The 20,753-nt window shown below is 39.7% G+C and overlaps 1 protein-coding gene across 2 annotated transcripts in view; it reads right to left on the reverse strand.

The window, feature by feature from the left end:
- The window catches only part of RPS6KA3 (ribosomal protein S6 kinase A3), a 111,377-nt gene extending 91,480 nt beyond the window's left edge, over nucleotides 1-19,897 (reverse strand). The window contains exon 1 of one of the 2 annotated variants that reach the window (XM_080831229.1): nucleotides 19,848-19,897. Coding sequence is in view for 1 of the 2 variants with exons in the window: in XM_080831228.1 (XP_080687354.1) it covers nucleotides 19,398-19,466 (69 nt within the window). In the remaining variant the exon portion in view is untranslated. Of the gene's footprint in view, nucleotides 1-19,397; nucleotides 19,494-19,847 lie in introns of those variants that run through there. The other variant, XM_080831228.1, reaches the window with a different exon arrangement.
- Nucleotides 19,898-20,753: the final 856 nt, after the last annotated feature.

Here is a 20,753-nt window from a genome sequence, read left to right on the forward strand (position 1 = left end):
GGGGGCGCCTGCGTGGCTCGGTGTGTTAAGCCTCTGCCTTCGGCTCAGGTCATGACCCCAGTGTCCTGGGATCGAGCCCTGCACTGGGCTCTCTGCTCTGCAAGGAGCCTGCTTCCTCCTCTTTCTCTGCCTGCCTCTCTGCCTACTTGTGATCTCTGTCAAATAAATATATAAAATCTTAAAAAAAATAAAGGCCCTTATGAACAAAAAGAAGATAGCAATAATAGCCTACAAGTAGTAAACTGAGACAGAATGGGATCTGCTCAAATACACAATAAATCAGAGCTTAACATCCAAGCAAAATTCCTATTTGTGTAGTATCAACTGGATCTTAACACAAAGCGTTTTAGACAAGTTTGGAGTTGAATTTACTTAGAAAAGCACAATCCAAATGACTCACTCATTAAAAAAAACATGTGTATACATATTTAAAAATTACCAAAAGTATAAACACAACCTGGCAACAAGATTTATTTCTGAAAAAATAGTCAAAGATAAAAGTTTCTAATTATAGCTCCATGATTAATCCTAGCTGCACATGTATTAAGCATAAATACTTTTAATAAGTGCATTTTACTAAAAATTGGTAGTATTAATTGTCCAGATAAACTATAAAATAACTAAAAGAAGCTTAAGAAATTTTTAAAAAACTAAAAATCTGGGAACGTTCATTTAAGACAGGTTACCCTCAATTCTTAAATATAAACAAGAAAAAAAGAAACCTTAAATCTTATTTGAATTTAAAGAACCATAGATTTTCTCTCAATCTGTTCAAATTTTTCTTTAATGCAACTAATTTTTAAATTTACTTCCTGCCCTTTGATTATGTTAATAACCCAAAATTTACTATTTTGAATGAGATTTTTTTCCATTACCATTTTTAAAAGATTTTATTTATTCACTTGAGGTAGGGAGGGAGGGAGGGAGAGAGAGAGAGAGAGAACTTGAGCAGTGGAAGGGGCAGAGGGAGAGGCAGACTCCCCGCTGAGCAAGGAGCCTGATGCAATTCTTGATCCCGGAACTCTGGGATCACGACCTGAGCCAAAGGCAGACACTTAACCAAATGAGCCACCCAGGTGCCCCTACCATTTCTAACTAGTTGATTTCTGAATATATTTTGTATAATACCACCTTACGAGACTACCATTAGTTTTAAAGAATCTTTTTAGTGGCATCCTTAGATTACCTAAGCAAATGATTATATCATTTATGAATAGTAATCTTTTACTGTTCTCTTGAATACTCTGATTTTGTCTAATTGCATTAGCAAACTCTTTCTAGAGTGTAAAAGAGAGGTGAAAACAGCAGGCAAAGTTTTAATGAGATTGACTTAAAAATATGTCCCCATCAAGCATGATGCTGGCTCTTGGTCTGAGACTGCTTTTAATAACATTAAAGACACACCCTTTTATTCCTGTTTTAACGTTTTTAATTGAGAATAGACATTGAATTTTATCTAGTGCTGACTTCTTTTATCTTTATTTTTATTTAAAAAATTTTTTTAAAAGATTTTATTTATTTGACACAGAGAGATCACAAGTAGGCAGAGATGCAGGCAGAGAGAGAGGGGGAAGCAGGCTCCCCGCTGAGCAGAGAGCCTGATGCGGGTCTCGATCCCAGGACCCCGAGATCATGACCTGAGCTGAAGGCAGAGCCTTAACCCACTGAGCCACCCAGGTGCCCCTTCCTTTATCTTTTAAATTAGTAATGATTACAGATTCATAGGAAGTTGGAAAAATAAGAGGCCACATATAACTTTAACCCAGTGATTACATCTTACATAACTTCCTGTCAAAACCAGGAAATTTGTACTTGCACAAAGCCCAGACCTTATTCAGATTTCATTACTTTTACAGGTTCTCATGTGTGTTCTATGAAATATATCACATTATAGGCTCCTATAGCTACCACCACTATAAAAATACTGAACAGTTAGTTCATCACCACCAGGATCTTGTGTGCTGCCCCTGTATAACCACACCCACCTCCCCCCGCCCCTTTCTTTTTATTCTTTTTATTAACATATAATGTATTATTTGCCCCAGGGGTACAGGTCCCCTGCCCCTTCCTAACAAGATCAGTGGTTGCCTGATCTTGTTTCCATTTCTACAATTTTGTCATTTTAAGAATGTTATGTTAATGGAATCATACAGATTTAATGTTACTTACGGAATATGAATTCCCTTGAGATTCATCCAAATTGCTGCATGTATCAATAATCCATTCCTTTTAGTTGCTGAGTAGAATTCCAGTGTGGATGTACCACAGCTTGTTTAACCATTCACCCACTGAATGACATTTGGTTTCTAAGTTTTGGATATTACAAACAGCTATGAAAATTTGTGTACAGACTTCTGTGCGGACATTCATTTTCATTTCTCTGGGATCAATGCCCAGGAGTATGGCTGTTGGGTCATACAGTAAGTTTATGTTTAGTTTTTAAAGATTTTATTTATTTATTTGACAGAGAGAGAGATCACAAGTAGGCAGGGAGGCAGGCAGAGAGAGGAGGAAGCAGGCTCTCCGCGGAGCAGAGAGCCCGATGTTGGGCTCGATCCCAGAACCCCGGGATCATGACCCGAGCTGAAGGCAGAGGCTTTAACCCACTGAGCCACCCAGGTGCCCCTATGTTGAGTTTTTAAAGAAACAGCTGAACTCTCTTTTCCAGAAAGGCTGCATCACTTTACACTTCCACTAGCAATGCATGAGAGAGCCGGTCTGTCCAGATCCCCATCAACTTTCAATATTGCCACTATTCTTTATTTTGGCTGTTCTAATAGGTGTGTACTGGTACTTCATCATGATTTTAATTTTAATTTCCCTGATAGCCAACCATGTTAACATCTTTTCATATGCTTATTTACTATCCATATATCCTCTTCACTGAAATGTCATTCATCTCTTCTGTCAGATTTCTAAATGGATTGTTCAGCCTAAGTTACTGTTAAGTTTAGAGAGTTCTTTATGTATTTTAGATACAAGCCCTGTCTCAGATACAAGTTTGCAAATATTTTTACCCAATCTGTAACTTGTCTTTTCATTGACCTAATAGGGTTGTTTTCATAAAGCAAATGTTCTGAAAAGTCTATTAAATCCAGTATCAGGCACCTGGGTGGCTCAGTGGGTTAAGCCTCTGCCTTTGGTTCAGGTCATGGTCTCAGGATCCTGGGATCAAGTCCCACATCGGGCTCTCTCCTCAGCGGGGAGCCTGCTCCCCCCTCTCTCTGTCTGCCTGTCTACTTGTGATCTGTTTCTCAATAAATAAACAAAATTTAAAAAAATGTGTTAAATCCAGTATAGTTAATATACAATGTTCTATCAGTTTCAGGTGTACAATATTGTGTTCAACAATTCTATAGGTTACTCATTGCTCATAAAGGTAAGTATACTCCTAATTCCCTCATGACACATTTGAATTAGTTTTTGTATAATGTGTGATGTTGAGGTGCACTGTTTTACCCATGGATGTGTAACTGCTCCAAGCACTACTGTTGGAAAGGCCATCTATCCTTTTTCCATTCAACTACTTTCGCATCTTTGATAAAAATCAACTGGCTGTACTTGTATGGGTCTAATTACACATTCTATATTGAACTCACGACCCTGATATCAAGACCTGAGCTGAGATCAAGACTTGGACACCCAACCTGACTGAGCCACCCAGGAGCCCTTATGTGTTTATCCTTTTACCAATACCACAGAATTTTGATTACTGAAGTGTTAATTTTGATTACTGAAGCTTAAAATTGGGTGGATCCTTCCACTTTATTTTTATCTTGTATTAGATATTTTAGTTCCTTTACCTTTTGAATTTCCAGGACTAGGTTGAATAGCCGTGATGAGAATGGACATCCTTGACTTGTTCCCGATTTTAAGAGGAAAGCATTCAGTCTTTCACCATTAAGTATGATGTTATTTGTGGGGGTATTTTTGTGTGTAAATATTACTTATCAAACTGAGGAAGTTCCCTTTTATTCTTAGTTTGATCTTATTTATTTATTTGACAGAGAGAGAGAGAGACAGCAAGAGAGGAACACAAGCAGGGGGAGTAGGAGCAGATTTCCTGCTGAGTAGGGAGCCCAATGTGGGGCTCGATCCCAGGACCCTGGGATCATGACCTGAGCTGAAGGCAGATGCTTCATGACTGAGCCACCCAGGTGTTTGTTTGGTGAGCTTTTATTATGAATGTTTAATTCAGTTTAATGCATTTTGTGCACTATTAACATGATGTGATTTTTCTTCCTTTCTAATATGGTGGAGTATATTGAATGATTTTTGAATACTGAACCAGCCTTACATCCTTGGAATAAAATCCATTTGGTCACAGTGTATAGTTCTTTTCATATATTGCTTGATTTCTTTTGATAATATTTTGTTGAGGATTCTATGTTTATGCTCTTGAGGGATACTGGTCTATAGCCTTCTTTTCTATAGTCTTTACGTCTTCATTTCAGGGTAATACTGACCTCATAAAGTGAGTTATGAAGTGTTTCCTCTTCTATTTTCTGGAAAAGACTGTATAATTCATACTATTCCTTTATTCTTGATATTCCAGATCCTTCTTCTAAAATTACTTTTTTGCTTAAAGAACTATCTGTAGTAATTATTTCAGGGTCTGAAAAGACTGACAAATATATAGACAAATTCTCTTAGCTTTCCCTCATTTGAGACTATTTTGAATGCACCTTCATTCCTGAAGAATATTTTCGGTGGGTATAGAATTCTGGGTTGACAGTTTTCTTTCAGCATTTGAAAAATGGTGCCATTTGCTTCTGGCTTCCATAGTTTCTAATGTGGTATCTGCTGTCATTTGAATCATTGTTCCTTTATACGTAATAGTTCATTTCTCTTTAGCTGCTTTCAAGATTCTTTGCTTTGCTTTTAGTTTAATTACATATTTTAAAAAAATTGTTGTATAATACAACATAAAATTTGCCATCTTAAACACTTTTTAGTGTACAGTTCAGTGTGTTAAATATATTGACACTACTGAGTAATCAATCTCCAAAACATTTTCATCTTGCAAAATTGAAACTCCAAACCCATTAAACAAGTTCTCATTTCCAAAGGTTTGATTCTGAGGTGTCTGGGCCTGGATTATGTTGGGTTTATCTTGCTTGGGGTTCCGTCTCATGAATCTGTAGATTTTGTCTTTTGTCAAACTGGGCATGTTTAGGCCATTATTTCTTCAGGCCCACCCTTTTTCTCCACTTTCTGGACTATGGTGACATGGATGTTAAATCTCTTGTTAATATTCCCCAGGCTCCTAGGGCTCTTTTTTTTGTCAGTTCATTTTTTTCCCCTCTGTCGTTCAAATTAGGTAATTTCTGTTGCTCGATCTTCAAAACTACTCTTTCCTGTTAATCCCCACTCTTCTAGTAAGCCCGTGAAGTATATTTATTTCAGTTACTGTATCTTTCAGTTCTAAAGTTTCCATATTCTGTTTTATATCTTTTCTATGATGATTTTTTAATTTGTTTCAAATGTGTTTATGATTGCACATGGAAGTATTTTTGTGATGGCTGCTTTAAAATCCTTGTCAGATAATTCCAACATCTGAAGCATCTTTGTGTTGGTAGCTGTTGACTTTTTTCTCATTCATGTTGTCATTTTCCTGGTTCCTAGTACAATGATCTTCAACTGTATAATGGACAATTTTGGAGAGAAAACCCTGGATCCTGTTTAATCATTTTTTTAAGATTTTATTTATTTGACAGAGATCACCAGTAGGTAGAGAGGCAGGCAGAGAGAGAGGGAAAGAGGAGGAGGCAGGCTCCCCACCGAGCAGAGAGTCCAATGCGGGGCTCAATCCCAGGACCCTGGGATCATGACCCGAGCCAAAGGCAGAGGCTTTAACCCACTGAACCCCCCAGATGCCCCTAATCATTTTTTAGCAGGCAGTCTACTCAGTGAAATGCAGTATAAGAGCAAGGTGAATGTGTATGTTCAGCTTCCTGCTGGGCCCACTGACACCACCCTGGCAAAAGTGGAACAATTACTCTTGCTTTTCTGAACAGCACTGAGATGGAAGTTCAGCTCCATTTTTGGTATCAGTGGAAGTGGGACACCAAGCTGCACCATCACACTGCCTCTGAGTAGGGGTACAAACTCATCTACCTGATCAATCACACTGCCAATAGGGAGAGAGAAAGCAGAGGGCTGACTTGTACTGCTTTGCGGCTATAAGGAGGAGTGGAAAGCTCAGCTTCTTTAAGGGCCCAATAAACAGGGAAGGGAAGAAGGGGAGTGGAGTGCCAACCAGCCCTGCCATCCACCATTTTGTTCTACCTTGTAGATGCCAGATGCGAGGCAGGGAGGCTCAGCTGCCCACTGGGCCCCAATGACATCAGTAAAGAAGCAAAGCAGAGTTGACTAGCCCACTTCCAACCACCTTGCTCTGCCTTGTTGATTTTAAGTGAAGGTGTAAGCTCAGCTCCTCATTGACAGAGGGCAAGGGGAGGCTTACTGGGGACTACCCCAGCCTCACACCACCTTGGTAAGTTTCACCGCTTCCAGATTGGGATGGAGCCTCAACTGGCTCCTGGACCACACTGACACTACCTTAGTGAGATCATCACCTCCTTCTGCAGGTGGTGGCATGGGGTGGGGGATGGGAAGATCAGATTCCTGCTCAACCTGCCAAAACCACCCAGCAGTGGGAAATCAAAGTGCTCTCTGCTTTTGCTAGGCAGGCAATGGGAGATCAGGGCCTTGATCTACACAGCCAACATCAGTGAGTGGAGGAATTCAAGCACTGCCACTTGCTTCTTTGGAATAGGGTGGGGTTTTTCTACGGTGTTTTGCTACAGTAGGGTGAGTATGTCCAAAAATTTTACTATTGTTAGGCTACCCTTTCCTCATTCACTGTGTCTATTGGTGGTTCAGGTTGGAGGCTTTTACAGGACCTGTCAAAGATATATGGGAGGCAATAAAAAAAAAAAAAAACCACCAAGGAACTCACTATTTGTGTCATTCCTTGAGTCCAAAAGTCTGTAGGGAGTCTCCCTTCTTCTTTCCATCTTTCACAATGTTCCTGTACTTGTTTGATGTGTTTTTGTCTAAGGGGTTTTAGTTGTAAAAGAGGACCTAGGAGGAACAGGGCTCCTCCAACTTGACAGAACCAGAAGTATCCTCCAAGTGATTAATTTTTATGTTGAAAATAACATTTAGGGGGAGCCTGAGTGGCTCAGTTGGGTAAGCAACTGTCTTCGTCTCAGGTCACGATCCTAGAGTCCTGGGATTGAGTCCTGCATCGGGCTCCCTGCTTGGTGGGGAGTCTGCTTCTATGACCCTCTTCCCTCTCATGTTCTCTCTCTCTCTCTCTCATTCTCTCTCAAATAAATAAATAAAAATCTTAAAAAAAAAAAGAAAATAACATTTAGGAGTGCCTGGGTGGCTCAGTCGTTAAGCATCTGCCTTTGGCTCAGGTCATGATCCTGGGGTCCTGGGATCAAGCCCCACATCAGGCTGTCCATTCAGGGTGGAGTCCACTTCTTCTCCCTCTGCCTGCTGTTCCCCCTACTTGTGCTTGCCCTCTGTCGAATAAATAAAATCTTTTTAAAAAAGGAAGAAAATAACATTTATTTGCTTTGTGTGTGTATGTGTGTTTTAAAAGGAACTTTACTGGGTGTCAGGGGTAATAATATTTACTTTCTAATCTTCCACACTATGCTTAAAAATGCACTATGGAAAATGCTAAAACATTATAGATCATAATTTTCTTCTAAAGTTCCAATTATATCTGTAACATTCCTGGCTAATTTAGCTTACTTCATGTTATTTTAACTGCCTGTCTACCTCAGTACTTTTAAACTATAATATTCCAAAGGAAATAATCCTATTTCATTCACCATCACCTAGTAATATACTTTACATGCTCAGAACAGCCAGGGGGAAAAAGTCCACTTTAAAACTCATTTACAGGGGTGCCTGGGTGGCTCAGTCAATTGAGCATTTGCCTTCAGCTCAGGTCATGGTACCAGGGTCTTGGGATGGAGTCCTATGTTGGGCTCCCTGCTCAGAAGACAGCCTGCTTCTCCCTTTCCCTCTCCCCTACTCCCTCCCAGTGCGCTCTTTCTCACACTCTCTCATATTCTCTCTGCCTCAAAAAAATAAAATCTTTTTAAAAACCCTCATTTATGAGCTTTTCTTTTTTTTATAATCCAAAGGAAATCCTTTTTTTTTCTTTTTTTAAAGTAGGCTCCACACCCAACATGGGGCTTGAGCTCATGACCTTGAGATCAAGAGTCACATGTTCCACTGACTTAGCCAGCCAGGTGCCCCAGGAAATCTTATTTTTAATTTCTCTCTTCAAGTAATACCCCCCCTTACTGCTTATACCAATAGCCAGCAGGAACTTGAAGGAAAGGAGGCAAACATGCTTTGTTTTGCATCTTCCTACTTCTTTAAATGAAACACCTGTATATCTCACTTAAGAAATGGATTCTTGAAAAGAATTCATTTATCTATTGACTAGTATTTAATTTCTGAGAATCTAGACCTGTGGTTTTGATTGACTTTCAAGTATTTCCTGTACGCTTGCTTTAAATAAGAAACTATAGAATAGTCTAACACTGAGGAGACTGTAACGAAAAATATCATTGCTTTAATTTTTGCTTTCTTGCTATAATTTTCTATAATTAACATTACCTCTTTATTGTGTTCCTCTAGAAACTCTGCTCTGGCTGGGAAAAGAGGTGGTCCGGGTGATAAGGTAACATAAGGTATCTCCACAGAACACAGGATTCTACTGACCCAGTTGGAAAATCAGTGTTCTAGGAAAAGCTTTAAATTTATCACATATAAAAAGAAAAAAATCTTTTGAAAGCACAGATTAAAACTAAGTTTTCTGAAGAACTATGTAGACAGTACCTGACTTATGACAGTTTTACTTATAATTTTTTGACTTGACAATGGTGCAAAAGTGATTATTTAATTTCATCCTGTAGAAACCACACTTTGAATTTTTATCTTTTCTCAGGCTAGCAATACGTTGGTATGATACACTGTCATGATGCTGGGCAGTGGCAAGGAATGGCAGCTCACAGTCAGCCATGTGACCATGAGGATAAACAACCAATACACTTAAAGCCATTCTGTTTTTCACTTTCAGTACAGTATTCAATAAATTACATGTGATATCCAATACTTTGTTATAAAATAGACTTCATGTTAGATGATTTTGCCTGATTCTAGGCTAACATAAGTGTTGAGCATGTTAAAGGTAAGCTAGGCTAAGCCATGATGTTCAGTATGTTAGGTGTAATAAATGCATTTCCAACTTATGATGGAACATAATCCTATTTAAGTCAAGGAAGATTTGTACACAATATAACACAGATAAGGATCTTCTATTAAAAGCATTAATGCAAAAACTCCACTTAAGTCTCCAAATCAGTAAAAAATAAGCACAAGAATTAATTATGTATACAAATAGACAATAAGAACACGAAAAGTTCCTTAACATCCTTAGATGTAAGGGAAACACAAATCAAAATAACAATGAGATACCAGTTCTTACACACTACAATGGCTATAATGAAAAAGACAGTAACAAGTGTTGATGAGAATATGGAGAAACTGGAACCCTTATACACAGCTGGTGGGAATATAAAACGGTTTAAGCAAGTTGGAAAACAATTTGTTGGTAATTCAAAATATTAAACATAGACTTACCATATGACACAGCAATTCCACACCTAGGTGTATACCCAAGAAAATCGAAAACATATGTTCAAAAAAACTTGATACAAAATTTTCAAAGCAGCATTATTCACCATAGTCAAAAAGTAGAAACAACCCCAATGTCCATGAACTGACAAATGTATAAACAAAATGTGGTATATCCATACACCAGTTTATTACTCAGCCATAAAAAGGAAGCACTAATACATGCTATAACATGGATGAACTTTGAAAACATTGTTAAATGAATGATGTCACACACAAAGGCCATATATTATATGATTCCATTAATATCAAATGTCCAGAATAGGCAAATATATAGAGAAGGTATATTATTGGTTGCCAGGGGCTGGGGGAAAGAAGGAATAGGGACTGACTGCTAATGAGGATGGGATTTATTTTTGGGGTGATGAAAATGTTCTGGAATTAGTGGTGATGGTTGCAGAACCTTGTCAATATACTAAAACCCACTAAATTGTATACTTTATAAGAGTGAATTTTGTGGTATGTAAATCATATCTCAATTTTTAAAAAAAGATCAGGGCTATTTAACCTAACAGGCTAAAAAAAAAAAAGAGGGAAAATCCCACCAAGGATCATGTAAACTTTCAACAAATTTCCTTTTCTTATACTATAGCAAGATAAATGGTAACTTTTTCAGGTTGAGTAAGATCCTATTCTCTGACACTTTGAGGGAATATCAAATAGATTTTTCTGAAGAGATGCAAATATAAAGAGGTAATGATTTAAAGAGGAGCAATTCAAAAACAGAGCACAGTTACCCAAACACATACCTAGGGACTTCTATATAAAGAGATGTTAACTAATATCTGGACAGCACCGCCACCCCTTTTCTAAATACTATAGTTTTTGTTTCAAGTATTTGTAAGACAGCCATTTAGAAATCCCAAAACATTTTCTCATACAATGTCACAAATGCTGTTTTTCAGGCTAGCTGACAAAAGCCTATTTAACTCACAATGTATTTGGAGAGAGTTGAATCAATTTCACTTTTCTAACTCTACCTGTACATTCCCATAAAAATATATTCTCATGCAAACCACTGAGAACCTTCTCCCCTGTAGGAGATTTCATCTAGAATGAGTCACCCACATGCAGTTCTCAACTCAAGCATGGCAGTCTAGTAGAAAGTCAATGGAATTTGCAACCTGAGACTTGGGTTTGAATCCTGCATCCTCTAATAACTAGTGGTACAACCATGAACAGCTTCTTTAACCTTTCTAGGCTTCAGTTTCCTCATCTGTAGGTTGAGAAGAATTATGTCTACCTCACTCAAGTTGATATAGACAGTATCTAGTCAGAGAGGGCATTCAGTAAACGTTAATCTATAAGATGCATTAATCCATTTTTCTAGTATTAATTAGCACATTATAATTAACAAAATGCAACATTTTTTGATAGCTAAATTTCCCCAGTGCTTGGTGTTATCACTTGAATGAGAAATGTTACTATAAAACTAGCAAAACTATAGAAAGTGCAGAATGGTGATTTGAAGGGCACATACCATGTAGTAGGGCTTATAAAAAATCTTCAGGGTAGGTGAGGAACAAGACAAAGCTAATTTACATTTAATTTGAAAGAACACAGTATTTTTTCATTTAGAAAAAGCTTTAGCCTATTAATTTAAAAATACAAATAATAGAAGGCAGAGCTGAAAAACACTGGTATAGAAAAAGTCCAAATTGTAATAATCCTATAACCTTTAGAACTGTGCTGTTCAATGTGGTAGCCAATAGCCACAGGTGACTATTTAAATTTAAAATAATTAAAATTAAATTTAAAATTCAGTTTCTCATTCAAACTAATCACATTTCAAGTGCTTCATAGCCACATGTAGCTAGTGGTTACTGAATGATGCCGATTTAGAAGTTATGGTGTTTTTTTTTAAAGTCAATCTTTCCTATTATTTTATATTGTTTTCAGGCTCCTAAATGTAAAAATTGAAATAACATTCTGAGTAACTGAGGTTTTTAGTACAGCTCCTACAAGGTTTCTGGAGAGAAGTTTTCTCCCAAAACACTGTATGTGAGATGCACTTCAACCTATTACATCAAAATCACCTTTTGCTTCAGGCTATCATTTGACATCTGCTTCTAACACATGTCAAATATCTGAACCAAGTTTCCTATAACAAGCTTTGTGGACCACAGGATTAGAGGCAAGCTCACAGAAACCTAGATGACCAGGTCAAGTTTGAAGACGAGATCATTATTATACAGAAGATTATAAAAGTCAATTTACATGGTGGATTAAACATAACTAGGTATGTAAGATACCATGGGTATATTAGCTAAGGTCAGGAAATCTGATTTAAGTTATGCTACCACTGTAATTCTATTTATACTAATAGAGGAAAAGAATGACAGGAGGTATGAAAGAGCTTTTGGATTTACATATAAATATAGGGTAGCTAACAGTCAGGAAACTAGACCTATTTCATGGGGGAAAAAAATCCCACCAAAAAACTCCAAAAGACAATGTGGAGACCTGACTCCAGGTGGGACAGTAGGCTAGCTTTCTGTCATATAGCCCCCTGTTCTTTAGCTTATTCACATTCCTTTCTAGTTGACACTTCCAGAAAGGAAGGTAAATATGCACAGTAGGTAATGCCAGTGACTGAGCGATTTGGTCAATGTTATGTTGAAGTATAAAACACTGTTTATTAGTAGGTAATATGTCCAAATACCCCTGACCCCAGAGGTATGTGTATACGATGGGCAGAGATCACAAAAAGGGTGATGATGCTATTTTGCATTATTTGGTAGGCTGCAAATGTAAACTGTTTTTTAAGATGGAGTAACAAGGTTCCCAAGTTAAAAATGACTGCATCAATACATCACTAATCCTAGTTGTTTTCTAGTAACTGCAAATTAGAAGCAATTAGTTTAAAAAGGAGAGTGGGAGAGACAGACAGACTGATGGCAGCATCAAGTTGCCAAATGATAAAAGAGAGTTTGTAATAATTATGAATTTGAAATGTAAGTTACAGAGCAAGTCAATGCAAGGGCCACTTAATAGGGGCAAATAGTTTGATATTAAGGTAGAATACAACAATTAATTTTCAGAATATGGGATAAAAAAGTTATCTAAAACTTTCATTTATTATATTTAAATGTTTAGTCCATTATAAGATGGAAAATCATGCAACAAAAACTCTTGATAAAGAAAAAAGCTTTGATATAGTCAATTAAACGTAACAGCTCAATTGCAGGCAATACTGGATCATGTTACTATAGTTATCAGACTGCTCAAACTGTTCTGCAAAGCACTTGTGTCCTTTGAGACTTCAATAGATGGTTCATGAAAAAAGGGTTCTGACATCAAGTCTCAAATGCTGTGGGCTATATCCTTTTTGCAGATTCATCATGTATAATATCTCCTTAAAAGTGCTAAGAACTTATGAGGTAAAGACATTGGTCAAATACTGTTTAACTCTGTAATTCCCAAATTTATTTGATTATGTCATGCTCCTTTGTTTTGTCTGTTTTTGCATGGCAGTGATGGTTCCTGGGGCATAGACAGATACACCTTTAACATGTCCAGAGACTTCTCTGTTAAAAATACTGTATATCCTGGGGGTACCTGGGTGGCTCAGTCAGTTAAGTGACTGCCTCTGGGTCAGGTCATGATCCCAGGGTCCTGGGATCGAACCGCACATCAGGCTCCCTGCTCAGTGGAGAGCCTGCTTCTCCCTCTCCCTCTGCCTACCTGTGCTCGCTCGCTCGCTCTCTCTCTCTCTGTCAAATAAATAAATAAAATCTTTAAAAAAAATACTGTATATCCTATTTCAAATTCTTTAAGTACAAATACCACATAAAAGACCAAATCCAAAGGAGTCTATTTTTAGACAGGAAAATGCAGTTACTCGTGGCATATTCAAATAAGCAAAACAAATGTGTTTAGAGTAATGGGGAGGGTGTGCCATACTAATTTCTGTCTCTAAAAGTGGAATTAATAGAACTGATCCTAAAATATAAAAAGGTGTGCACATTTTTTGTTTTGGTACGTTTTAGAAAGTAAATTAAAATTCTACCTATTAACACTATATATTGACTTTATCCATTTCTTCAAGGGGAGACTTCCTTCAAGAAGTTGACATCCAGGATACACCAGGTTTAATCAATTGTAAAATGCTATCATGTATGAAATATACTATCTTATATATCTCTAAGAGGAAAAAAAAACACTGCTAAACAATCACATGCTATGGACTGTGAGATGCCTCCCAAACTGACCAATGTTTCCTTTCTTCCTTCTTCCACACGTATTCTTCAAATGTTCTTTATCTGTTTTCCCCTTTAAAGACGATATTGAAGAGGGGAACAATATAAAAAGGGAGACAAGATTCAAGAGATCTGCATTCACCTTACCCTTACAATTATATTCAGATATAATGATGGCTCTGTTTAAACAGATCAAACAAGTAATCTTTAATTGTTCTGCTTGATTCTGAAAAAAATTACTCCAGAGGAAAAACACAGAGCTTCCCCCAGACAATTCTATTAGAGAGATGATTCATTATATTATTTATTAAACACTGAAACCATGCAGCAAACCACGTACTTTACATATATTATCATTTCACTTAATTCTCACCACAACCCTATGAGATAGATATTATTTCATTCCTATTTTACAGATAAGAATGTTGAAGCATAGAGACATTAAACAACTTGTATAAGATTACTAAGTTATTAAATGGCAGAGCCAGGAATCAAACCCAGGTCTTTATGGCTCCAAAGCTTATGTTCTTTAACACTTCCCCATACAACAAAATTATCTAACAAAAGTACCTTCTAAATTTTAAGGAGATAAGTAAAACTGAAATATTTAATTGCTAGTAACTAATGTATTTGCTTAAAATAGGCCAAATGTATAAAATAATAGTTATGTCTTATATGGATACATTTCATCCTGAATCTGCTTCAGAAAGTGCATACATTTTTTTTTTAACTCTACACATTTTACAACAACTAACATTTACAGCTGTTTTACTTTGGTTTTATGTTATTTGGTATTAAATTGATAAACTGGAATATATGAGATCTGCTAATTGTTCCAAATAATGATATAGGAAACTATATCAAATCTGAAGTGGGGTAGAGGGAGACATTTAATGCCAAGTATAAAAATGCAGTTGGTTGTTTTTATTTTCTATTATGTGAATTGGGGAACTGCATGTATAATATATAGATTTGCACAATTGCATTCCAATGCTTTAAAACTTGTTATCCACCAAAACACATAAACAACTGAGCTCCATCACACTCATGCATTACCAAGAGACCACCAAGATGTCACTGTTGTACACTGTAATCTGAATCACTGGGTCTAAAGCATCCAGTCTGCATTGGGAAACTGGTGCCCTTGACATCACCCAACATTCACAGCCTGTTATATCACACGTCCCTGAGTATGGAACTCTCGAGCAAATCTTGTCAATGATCACAATAGTATGAATGTTTCAGCGTGTGATACATTTTTTAAAAAATCTTTACAACAATTCTGCAATTCAGACTTCTGATAAATGATCTGCTATATTTTTGATCTATAATTACTGATTATCATATCCTTGGTTGAGAGTGCACATCCCAGTTATGCCACTCTCCTTAAATGAAAGTAGAATATACTCATTGTGATTTCCAGAAACATACTAAAGAAAAGGCAGAGTCTGCCTATACTGGTTTCTTTAAGTTTATCCCTTTATCTTAATTTAAATGTACCAAAGAAGTTTCACATTTTGGATCAATCAAATAAGTACAGGAAGAGCTGCCAAAATAAAGCAAACTTCCCTAAATTCTAGTTTAACAAAAACTAACATCTTATATCATAATTACTGAAAACAGTGAAGTGTTCAGTAATGTGTCACAGTTACTATTGACAGTTGACATGTAACAATACCTGTCCTCTCCTCAGATCTTCACTTGGGGGAAAGAAAAAAACCTGAAAGGTGGTAGAAATGAAACAGGAAAAGGAAGAAACTTAATAAAACATTTTTTCAAAATCAATGATCATACTTTAATAGAATGTTTTTCCCTGCAGATAAAAATAAGAAACCTAGTATCAATATTGTAGAAACAGTACAGAATCCAATATAATCTTTGAAGATAAAAATGGATGCATGTCCACTAAAGATGGTTTCCAACACAAGGGTCTCATTTTTTATAAAAAAATTTACATAGTTAATATTTTAATGTATTATGGGTACTTGCTATTTAAAAGAATTCAAGGGAGTTATTTTTATATAGCACATTTCTATAAAGCAAAAAATAACCTTGATTTTATTAAGATTAAATTAATTAATATTGTTCTTATTTACATTTACCATCATTTATCCTTTATTGAAAACTGACAAAAAGTGTCATTTTAGGTCAGGCTTATGATCCAGTAAATGTAGTGGCGAGAAATTTACAGAATAGTCACAATTCCTTGATACCTGTTTTCTAAACAGTCAGTTACTCAAAAACATATTAGCATCTTTAAATAACTCCTTAAAGAGTTGTGAATTCACCTGGACAATTTAGGACGCTATTTTGTTTTTAATCTTGTACTAACCTTGACTGCTTACATAGTACTTCCTTTATTATCCTAAATTTGCTTCTTTAAACATTTGGCCTAGTTCTAGCCTATCATGTTCTGACCCATGTTTGAGTTAACCACAAGGGTTTTTTTGTTTTGAGCACCATGAGACCCATGTCAGGTCTTAAAGCAGGAAGGCTATGTAAAGGAATGAAGAAACTGCCTGTACTTTCGGGGAGGTACTCAGGTCTTTTAAGACTGCTCGTATTTCAGTGTAAGATTAAAATGATAAGAACAGAAATAACATTGATAATCACCCTATTCCTGACCATAATTCATTCAGTGGACATCTACTGGGTCCAAAATATAAATGTGCCAGGCACTGTGTTAAGTGCTGAGAACACAGAGGAAAAAGGACTCTGCTTTCAAGATTTCACAATCTACTAGGAATGAGACCACAAATGAAAATTCCTATCGAGACCAATTCTGAAACCTTTTAGTCTGGGGAGAAAAAAATTTGATGTATTTACTCAAGTAAACGTCTTTCAAAAAAATGATTTTACTCTGGTAAAATATAATTACTTTCTGATAAGGCCTTACTGGGGAGGAGATGGCATAATAGCAGGCGTAATACTAAGTCCAATATTAGACTTTTGAATGAAAATTCTCAACCTTTTCCTTACTAGCTTCAATTTCCAAAATTGTCTCAGAAGTGATTTACTTGAAACAGATGAACCACCAAAGGCAACAAAGTATCTAAAAGCAATTTAAAAAGATCTTTTTAAAATTAATCCAGGCAACACCAGCTCCGTGTGACATATCTTATACCAAAATATCAAGAAAATTCTTTGAAAATGGCAAGTTGTGGAATCCTATCTGCCAGGTTCTGGAAACCATGACAGTAACTGAAATAACTAGGCTTTAACAAGTGAGACTGCTTATAATACCGTAACTGTTTCTGAAAAATACATGACCTCTAACTACTGGCTTATTTATTTATACTGTGAATTTTTCCACAAAGGATTTGAAGCAGCTACCCTAATATAAAGCAAAGCACATGAATTATACCCACCCGGCTTTGAATGTGCCTCTGCCATTTACTATTTATAATCTTTGTGCCCTTAACTTCGGAGATTCAGTTTCTTAATTTGTAATAATGAGGATCACAACCCTACTCTGTTGGGTCATAGAAAGGATAAAATGAAATAGCATGTACCACAGTATCTGGCATATAGTAAGTGCTAAATAAATATCAGTTTTGTGCCTTCCCTATTCAAATGTATGCTATGTAGAAAAAGGATAAGGTGGAATTTTAAATGATTTTTTAACACACTGATACGTGCCAAGCAGAAATGTGAACTGATTATGAGTAGCGAATGTTACCGTTTGCATGTAACAATCAGGCTCAAAGCAAATTCAATTTCTTTTCACAAGGTCAGCAATTTGAAAACATATTTTATAAACCTTTTAGCTATATTATTTAATGCAAATAAAATCTGAAGAAAAAGATGAATGAAAAGAGCCCATGTGCAAACTAATTTTCACACTATCCATTCAAAGGATGATTAAACATTCTAAATTCAATTTTCTTATAAAACATCTATACTATTAAACAGGCTAACACAATTTTAAACGTAATTCTGCTAGTCTTAAAACCGTGATTTCCTTTTTAAAATATTTAGGAAAAAATCTATCAATATCTTTTCTATTATACAGTACCGTTTAGTTTAGATTTTTAAAACATGATCCAAGTCACAAAATACTAAGTACCAGCCGTAAGCACTATTACAACTCTGCTCACGTTAAGGAGAGCAAGTAAACATTTTATACAGCAGTAGAGGTGACTAGGAAAAAAATTGAAAAGCTATTTGAACTGATCCCCCTCCCCCTCCATTATACCCGGGAATGCAAGTGTCCCGCATCTCAGATCAAACTGAGCCTCGGTCTTACTGACGTAACCAGTAACCCTATCCACCTCTCACACTGCGGAGGCCGGCAGGGCAGCGGCTGCCGCCAAGTACACCACTCATCAGAGCCTGCCCCATTCCACCCCCGCGTTTCAGTCATGCTTTCCAGAAATGGGGTCACTCACTATTACACACACGCAACCTATCATCCTGTAATCCCCCAAAGTCCGCTGCGGGAATAGAAGACAGCAAAAAGTCAAGAAGGGAGAATCACGGACATGCCACCATCAGGAATTGATTTTCCACTCCGGAGAGGAGCGCTGATGCCCTAGCATGGGTCTTGCCTGGATTATTTTCGCAGACCCCGAGTTGGTGCTGGGACAGGGGCGGCTGCGAAAGCTCGATGCTGTGCCGTGTCCGGGGAAATTGTTTTGCCGTCTTTGGGTATACTGTTTGGGTTTTTGGCACTCGATTAGGTGTCTCAGGGATGGTCACCGAATAGATCCTGGGGGAAGAAAACCTGAAAGCCTTTCAGGGCAGCTACTGATGGCCTTGAAAATCACCCTCTCACCTCCAAGGACAGGAAACTCAAGTTAAAGCTCCTACGGACTGGGTCCTCGAGCTCAGCGACCTAAGAAATGGGGGAGGGGGAGGACCTCAAGCTTCCACTTTCTCCTTTGCACCACCAGAAACCGCTGCGGCAGACAAACTGGGGGGAGGCAAAAACCATTGGCTGTCCTGCACCCCTTCCCGAAACCCCTGCAAGTCGCCAGCCCTGCCTTGGGCCGTTCCAGCCCCCACGCACCCGACTCACAGCACCAACTCCCTCCCCTGGCCGGACTCGAGAGTCCCTACTCCCCAGTGAACCCAATCCATATCCCTCCCTTACACCCCAAAGTCGCCAGGGTCCAGGGAAGCCCCCAACCAGGCAGGGCCAAACTTCTCAACTCCTCTCCGGCCCCCGCTCCACTTCCCGCTCCCCCCCCCACGCAAAGTTGATTAAAATCGGCTTCTTGCAAAGCCCCAGCGCCCACTCCAAACCCCACGCGCCACCACACCACAGCCCCCCGAGCGAGGGAGGGGAGGTGAGGGTGCGGGTGGAACAGAAGAGCAAACAGACCAACCCCAACTACCCAAACCGGAATCCCAGACTGAGGGGAAACGCGAGCAGAAGAAGGGGCCAAGTGGCCAGCTCCCGGGAGGGGAGCTGGCCGGCGGGGGCGAGGGGAGGGGCGCGCCGGCCCCCGGCCGCCCGGCTGCACTCACCTCAGCGCTGTCGGACGGGCTCTCCACAGCCATCTTCTGCCACGGGTCCGCCAGCTGCGCCAGCGGCATCTTCCCCCCCGGCCCGCCGCCTTCACCGCCTCCTCCCTCCCCGCCCGCCCCACGGCCGGCCCCGCTCTGTCGCCGCCCGAGCCCCACGACAGCAGCCGCGGCGGCGGCAGTAGCAGCACCAGAGCCGACTGCCCGGGAGAGGGCTCGGCGCCTACACCGACCCTCGAACGCCGCGCGCCTAGCTGGAGATGTCCGCACGCCGAGCGAGAGCCTCGCGCCGCTGCCCGGCACCCGGTCTCGCCCCTTTCTTCCTCTCCTCCTTCCGCCGCCGGGACTACAGCTCCGCCCCCCCCCCCGCCGGTTCCCGCGCCCGCTCCCAGCAGAACAGCGGCGGCCGCGCGCTCCCCGACTTCCGCTCACAACATGGCGCCTAAGCGATACCTGTCTCTCAGAGCGAGGCTCGGCTGCCGCCGCCGCCGCCGCGCGCACCCGGGGGCGGGGCTTGGGAAGACACGCCCCCGGCCACCGCGCTTCGCTCCTCCCTCCTTCCTCGCCCCAGACTGCTTCTGGGCCTCGCCTACTTTCAGGAAGGGCGAGCCCGAGAGATCTGGGGGCGTTGGCGGGCGGCCGGGGAAAGAAGAAGGGAAGGGCAAGAGGAGCGAAAGGCTGGGAGCCTTGAACTGCTAAGGGTCTGAGCAGGTCGGAGGCTACTTAGGGATAGAGAACAGTGGTCCCCGCTTAGCTGGGGAGGGAGATGGGCGAGGCGCTGTGGGCACAGTCCGGTGCCAAAGACCTGGGGAGTGGGCGTGGGGTGTCTTTTCGGTCTCACTCCTCGGCGGGTGTTTGTGGGCGCGTCGTGTCTATGGGCATATCCTTTAATGGACCAAAACCTGCCCTATCCATGCTCACACGGTAGGCATTCACCTGCCCTCCCCCACGTAAAGTCCCCTACGACGGGGACACGTAAGGCTTTGTGCCCTGGAGCCCCCTGGAGGTTCGGCTCTCGGTTATGATTCAAGGCTCTCCAAATCGAAGCTCTGGTGTCATCTTTTTAATATTTGTACTGCATTTGTCCTGCTTGAGTCGCCCCCCACCCAAAGTCTGGAGAGCCCTCAGGCTTCAGTCTTGACTCTCGAAGTCCCCCACTCCCTGCACGAAGAAGGAAACAAGGAGGTTCCTTGAGGCTGCCCCTCTCAGCAGAGGTTGGGGAATTATTTTAAAATATCATGTTGGGGGGCGCCTGGGTGGCTCAGTGGGTTGAAGCCTCTGCCTTCGGCTCGGGTCAGGATCCCAGGGTCCTGGGATCGAGCCCCACATCGGCTCTCTGCTTGGCGGGGAGCCTGCTTC

Source organism: Martes martes (assembly GCF_963455335.1).
Source record: "Martes martes genome assembly, chromosome: X".
Lineage (NCBI taxonomy): Eukaryota > Metazoa > Chordata > Mammalia > Carnivora > Mustelidae > Martes > Martes martes.